Raw genomic sequence first — 7,477 nt, 5'->3', positions numbered from 1 at the left:
GTGAGCAGCAGCTCATTTGCATTTAAAGAGACAGGCCCGAAAAAATAGGCTTCCACTCAAAATAGGCATTTTCAAAATGATATAATAAATGATCTGTGGAGTATTTTGAGCTGAAACTTCACAGACACATTCTGGGGACACCAGAGACTTATATTACATATTGTAAAAAGGGGCATAATATGTCTCCTTTAAAGGTTTTAATGAACAAAATTGGACTATGAAGATTATCAGGAACATTAAACGTCATCACGTCAAACGGGTACTCACTAGTCCACTTTTACAGCCTGGTTGTGTTGACAATCACACTCTTGCAAACTATTCTAACTCAAACCTTCATGGAAATTTTTTAAATTTTTTATTATTAAAACTGAAGGAATTGTCGCATAGTGGTGACGTTAAAGTCGTGTGACAGTGTTGTAGTTCATTAATAGCCTGCGTTTTGCTTTTTACTTTTGGTGATTGTATTTAGCTAGGCATCAAAATTCATAAATGTTGTTTCAAGATGTTTTCATGATGAACAAAATGTGTAAGAATCAAAAACTTGTGTTGGTCACAGAGCTTTAACTGGGCTTTAAATATAGGCCTGATATAATATTGACTTATTTGATAGTAATTTTAAAAGTAAAAACTTGTTAGATGGTTAACAATCTAAGGGGATTTTAAATGTAATTTTAGAGTAAAAAATGTAAATTGACATTACCAGATTTCCGTGCCTGCGCGACGCTTCACATCTGATGTTTTTTCATTGAAATAACTTTTTTTTTTCAAATCAGTTATGTAAATTAGGATTTTAATGTTACATGTTATTAAATGAATGTTTATTGCATGTTTTTAAGTGTGTCGTGTGTTACCTTGATGGTGTTTTGTATTTTTATGACATTGTGCACCTTCTACAGTATGTTAGTACTTTAGCTTATGGGGAAATTATTTGCTTGTTTAGCTAGCATTCTCTTTACCACCTGTGTTTCTATGGTGGTTGTCAGTGTTTTATAAAAGTTCAAAACTGCTTATGATAATTCAATAAGTTTTCTCTGTAAATTTTGGTTTAATCAATAAAACCTTATGATAGCATATTTTTTTACGGTAAAGTTCTGGCAACCACGGATGTTTTTTACCGTAAATTTCATGGATGGATGGATGGATGGATTTATTTATTTAAGAGTAGAAATTAAATTATAAAATTGGAGGGAAAAGGGAATTTTCTAAATAATTTAATGTAGTAATTTACTGATTTTGCAGTAAATAAGTTGTAGGTCTTCTATTATATGACAGGGTATTGCTAACACTAGATTCCGATATACCTTGATGCCTTCCTACCGCTATATAAGAAGGTAAGGCAACATTTTTCAGACACAGACAATTTGAAAAGAGATAATTCAGACCTTATATGTTCCCTTGGTGACAACCTGCAGGAGGCAAGAATTTTTTAAGAATTTGCTAAGGGATAGCTTTCTCCAGGCATTCTAGAATCTAAACCTGCTTGGCTTATGATGTGCTCATGCAGTACTGCAAAAATTCAAAAGGGGGCGCATAACATCAGCAGAGATAGGCTACTCACTGGAGGCTGGGAGTTAGATTCAGGTTCACAATTCACCCATGATCAGATAATGAATGAAACCTAATAAGATGCCGTGAATCCTTTCATTATGCTAAATGGAAGTCGAACAGATGGGATTCATTTCTAACTTTTTTTTCGAGGTGAAGAAGTCACAGGGTACACCACATGTTTACTCCGCTTTTAAAGTGGGGAACTGAAATGACCTCCGCTGTTATAAATTGCTCATAATCCACTGGAGATGGTCTTAATGTTATGATATTTGTCTGCATCATCGGAGCCTTTGTGTGTGGGTGTGTTTGAGTGTATGATTCAGTAATTTTATAGCACATCTGTCGATGCGCAGTCTTTTCTAAAGCACTGCCTTTAACTCAATGCAGCACACTTTCATGTGTGTTTCGTTCGCCAATTAGTCTCAATGACTTCACGTGTTTTTAAAAGGATCTTTTTGCGAAGGTTTCAGCTTTTAAAAAGCTAAAGTGTGATAACCCTAGGATATTAATTTCAGTGTACTGGCCGGTCATGGAATCCGTATTTGCAGCACTTTTGTGCCAGCAGGCATGTCAAGTTTACAGCAGGGCTTCATATGGGACTTGATGACCTTCACGAGCTGCATCAGAGGAGGCCTGACTCCAGCTGCAGAAACATTTCAAATTCAGTCATGTTCTGTGTCGGGGACATTTACTCTTACAAGGAATAAGGGGCCCACGGTTTCTGTGGTTACATGGACCTTTGAAATGTTCAGGTCTTAAAAACTAGTGCAAGATGTTGTTTTTAAGTTGAGAGTGTTGAAAGTGTGTTGAGGACTTGATAAAATGCAGTGCCTGCAGTTATGAATACTATAGTGGGTGAGCTCACTGATCTTTACATACAAAATGAAGTAGATCATTATTACTATGCACTGTGCATCTTACAAATTCTACTTATTTGAGCTTACAAAATGCTCAAGTAAAGTCCGACAAACGTACAGCTCCGTTTGAAGCTTTATTGGAAAGGTATGCTTGTTCCCTCAAGTATAGTTTTACACACACACACACACACACACACACAGACAGAGCGGTTGCTGGCGTGTGCAGCAGATCTTTCAGGAAAGAAAAAACAGATGTGGCCTCTTGTCTCTGTTAGCCACATCTCTCTTCAGGCCAATATACATTTCCAACTGACTGCTTTTAAGAAAGTGACCTATTACGCTGACAGATATATTTTTCAAACATTGTCCGGACTTGTCAAAAGATATCCACGAGGGAGAGTAATTTGTTTGTGAACAGTTTATTAGCAGCAGCGGTAACATTTCCTCTCAGAGCGTCTATTAGGTCTGTCAGTGTATGAATATGACTGCTGATGGATCTTATGCAGCAGTGAAGGACGTAGATAAGAGAATGTCAGAATGAAACAGAGCCAAGTGAGAGAATCAATCCAGCCGTAGGGTCAACTCCAGTGAGTCACGCTGCCCTCTGCTGGCAAACACTTCATGTCAGGCCAATACAGTAAAAGTAGTGTGAATCACATTTATTCGGTCTATATATGTGACCCTGAACCACAAAACCAGTCATAAGTAGCACTGGTATATTTGATATACATTGTATGGGTCAAAATTGTTGATTTTTCGTTTATGCCCAAAATCGTTAGGATATTAAGTAAAGATCATGTTCCATGAAGATATTTTGTACATTTCCTACCATAAATATATCAAAACTTAATTTTTTATTAGTAATATGCATTGCTAAGAACTTCATTTGGACAACTTTAAAGTTGATTTTCTCAATATTTTGATTTTTTTGCACCCTCAGATGCCAGATTTTCAAATAGTTGTATCTCAGCCCAAATATTGTCCTATCCTAACAAACCATACATCAATGGAAAGCTTATTTATTCAGCTTTCAGATGATGTATATTTAAAAAAAATAAAAAAATTGACCCTTATGGTCACTATCGTTCTTTTCATTTCTTACTTTCGTAGACATTAATACTTTTATTCAGCAATGATGCTTTAAATTGCTCAAAAGTGACAGTAAAAACATGTATAATTAAAAACATGCATTGCAAGCACTTTTCAACGCTGATAATATTAAAACATGTTTCTTGAGCACCAAATCAACTTGATTTCAGAAGGATCATGTGAGACTGTAAACTGGAGTAATGGATCTATCTATCTATCTATCTATCTATCTATCTTTACAAACAATGAGCGTTTTTTCTTTTTCAAATTTGTAATTAAAATATTAATTAATGACCATTAAAGTCCTACGGTGAGATAAACGCTGTACTTTAATGCTTGTTATATTATCCCTGAATTCTTTCTCATTCATTTTTATCATAACATGTCTTTATTGCAAAAAAATTTAATAAATCAAATAGAATAAACTAAAGAGACTTCTCATCTTATTCAGAAAGGCGCATGCTGTTTTTAATATCAGCGAAGTTGAGACATCAATCTATTTTAATACTGTTGTATTTTATAATAAACAAGCACGACTTTTACTCTGTTAATATTTATATATTTTGTGACATGCATGATTGTGATGTACCTTCCCTGTTGTGTCTCCTCCTATCTGTATCCTGTTTGAGGTATAATCATTTCACAATCCCCTCCACAAGTCATTAAGCACTCCATGCGCCATACATATATGCATAAAACTCCCCGAATCTTTAATACATGAGCACCATTAATCTCTGTACCATCTTTAAAAGCAGAATTAAACTTTCATTTGTATTTTTCTTTGCTATGTGTCCATTGAGCCCGCAGCCTACTCTACTGCTTAAATATTAATCAGTGCTGAATCACACATTGTGGAGTGACTCTCTCTCTCTCTCGCTCGCTCTCTCTGTCTCTCTTTATGTGCACATCCGTCTCTAGCAGTTTTACACTAAACACAGCAACAAGCACCATCCCCCTCTTCTCTCATTTGATGTTGATGGAGCGCTTGCCGTGATTTTACCATGCACGATCCCTGCCCTTGTTCTTCCTCGACCAGCATTCCTATCAACCAATCTAATTTTTAAGGTTTGGTTTAGAGGTTAGTTTTAGGCTAAAGACTCGGGCTGGACTGTTATCAACCTACAAGTTCCCTCTGACGTGTGGTATAGTTATTAGTTTTAGGATAAAGACTATGTTTATTTGTTAAGAATGTTGTGAAAAAGAACTTGTCCTACTTGGTCACCATAAAGAACTACTCACATCATGATACACTGTAATTTTTGGAGTATGTTGTATAAGAAAATACTGTATCAGTCATTCGGCTTCAAAATGTCACATTTAATTCAATGTGTTACTTGCTATTTATTTGTAATTGTTATTTACTATACATTTCACAGTGAAAATAGCTTCAAAGTGATTTTTTTGGGGGTTTACTTTTCAAATATGTTACACATCTGGACAAAAGTAAAAACGTGCAGGTAACTTTAAAGAATCAGAAATTAATAAATTCTAACATACCATTATATATATAATAAATAATTTCGGTAGTAATAATATTTTTTTTGAGTGGAAGTTACACTGTAAAAAGTTTCAACAGAAAATGAATGTAAATAACGCTAAACTGCGCATTTAAAATGCAACACATTTTACTGTACATTTTTTTATTTAATAATAATTTTTATATTTAAGGAAAAAATTTAGAAAGTATGAATCGGCATTCTCCCAGAATTTCCAGCATGAACTGTTTAGATTTTAATAGCTCATATTGGTCAGTATAGCCTATATTTTAAATTAAATTTACAAACAATTACAAACTCTTCTTTTAAATGTATAAATACATGTAATGTTATAATTGAATGACGTAATAGCGTAAAATACAGACGCCTTACCGTAATACTTGTAATATTACTCCTTAATTTTTAGGGAAAAGTTCTGGTAAGAGCTGGCATTTTGTTTTTTACCGTAAATTTACAAACAATTTTACATTACAGTTCTCAGTTTAGAAACAACAATATTTTAGCATGTCACACACCCACACATCCCTGCAATTATCATTCTTTATCTAATGCGAACTGTAATTAAGTTTAATTTCATTTAATGGCCTTCTTAATGGGCAATATCTCCAAAGTTTGAGTGTGCAGGTCCAGGCGGTCCCTCTCGTCGAGCAGCTCCGCCCCGCAGTCGAGGACAGACAGCGAAGAGACGGAGACATGTGCTGAGAGAGAGACAGACAGCGCGCTGTGGAGGCAGGACCGCTCGTCTTTAGGTAGGAAAGACAGAAAATGTCATTTCGCACTTGTGAGAGCGTCGTCGGTCTGTGAGGAGCAGCAAGTTGTTGACGCGCAGAAGCGACATTTAAAGCGCCACGGCATCAACTTTGCGCGTGATGCGGCGCGTGCGGGTTCAGCATCGCGTCTGTGAGAGCGCCGCGAGACCGCAACCGAGATAACTTTCACACGGCAGTTCGTCACGGAAGTCTAGGCTACTTTTCCCTCTCACTGACTGCTGATAAAGAAGACCGACTCGCTTCAGGTGGCTTCAGAGAGAGGAGACGCACGGACCGCGCGCGCGAGTGTGGAGTACCAGCAGGATTTTAGAGCGCGTACGTTCGCCTGAATGGATGCTAACGATCTGGCCACTTTTTACGAGTCTGAGAAAAGTTTTTGAAAGCGGTTGGAAGGAAGAATGGATGCGAAAAGCGAGCGGTATTGTAGTTTGACACGCAGCGCGATCGTCATGGAAACATCTCAAGCTATGGAGGTCGAGATGCTGGATGGATCCTCCGTGAGAAGTTCATTCGCTGAGCTTTGACTTTACTTTTATTCCTTCGCAGAAGAATGTGATGCGTGTGAATAAGACTCACCCACACGTGATCGTTCTTCTTAAGCGCACCTGTTACTATTAACCGAGCTTGTATTTCCTCCCCGTTTGCGTTGACATTATGGACAAGAACTCTATTGCGTATCAGATGGAGTTGACGCTTTTCATGGTCGTCCTCCTGTTTTGGGTCACCGTGTGTGCGGATGACAGTAAGCTCATTTCAGACCGGTATGCGGTGTACTGGAACAGCACGAATCCCAGGTAAGAAACACCTCAGTGCATCAGGGAGTGCATGGGAGTTTGGCAGGAGTTCTTTGAAACTACAATCAGGGCAGAGTTGTGCTCATTTTTTAGTTTGACCTTTTTATTTAAATATATACTTTTAATATACCTATATTTAAATTAAAAACAAAATATATTTATATAAATATACAGGTGATTCTTTAAGTAGGTAAACTTGTGACCCTCTTGTGAAAAAAGGGCTTTTGTAAACAACCATTATCACAGTTTAAAAATGTTTTTTTTTTTTTTTAAAGATTTATTTTTGGTATTTTTATTTTGATAGGACAGTATAGCAGTGACAGGAAGCGAGAACCCGGGACTCGAACTCGGGACGCCCGGAGCGCAACGGCACACTATATGTCGGCTTTTTTCCTAATTTTAAATAGTTTAAAATCTTTTAAATGTTGCATTTGCAACACTTTATCTACATTAGGCTCATCCTCTACCTAGATATTTTAATTTTTACTTTTCACTTTCCCCCCCAAGAACCTTAAAAATTCAGTTTTGGTGTATTCACGTCAAAGATTCAACATCCCAATACTGTCATTACCATCTCGTTGAACAAATGAGTTTCCTCTAAAAAAAAGTTTCTTACTAGTTATCATGCACATAGAAAAGTCCATATTTTTTTATATTATTTTTCATAAATTTTAAAAACTACATTCTGAAATCCACTTGAAAGCTGATCAGGCCATGCAGAGTACATGTTCCATGTACATGTTTTATTATAGATAAACATAATTTTGAAGTTAGTCAAATGCATCTAATTGAAAAATCACCATATATTTTATTCAATTTGTTTAGTTACGTAAAGTCACTTAACTCAAGTCCGAAACATTCAAAGTCTTCCCTTTGAGTTTTTCATGTGTGATTTCACACAAGAAACAATGAAGATTTCAAAA

General features: G+C 36.3%; 1 protein-coding gene across 1 annotated transcript in view; it reads left to right on the top strand.

Moving 5' to 3' along the window:
• The first annotated feature begins 5,677 nt into the window (after window positions 1-5,677).
• Window positions 5,678-7,477, top strand: part of LOC107753873 (ephrin-A2-like) — a 140,936-nt gene continuing 139,136 nt past the window's right edge. The window contains exon 1 of the mRNA XM_016570143.1: window positions 5,678-6,554. Within this exon, the coding sequence (XP_016425629.1) occupies window positions 6,415-6,554 (140 nt within the window). The 5' untranslated portion in view covers window positions 5,678-6,414. The remainder of the gene's footprint in view (window positions 6,555-7,477) is intronic.

Source organism: Sinocyclocheilus rhinocerous, unplaced genomic scaffold (genome assembly GCF_001515625.1).
Source record: "Sinocyclocheilus rhinocerous isolate Xijiao unplaced genomic scaffold, SAMN03320098_v1.1 scaffold711, whole genome shotgun sequence".
Classification (NCBI taxonomy): domain Eukaryota; kingdom Metazoa; phylum Chordata; class Actinopteri; order Cypriniformes; family Cyprinidae; genus Sinocyclocheilus; species Sinocyclocheilus rhinocerous.
The sequence above is the reverse complement of the archived record's forward strand: the minus strand, read 5'-3'. Positions and strand labels throughout refer to the sequence as shown.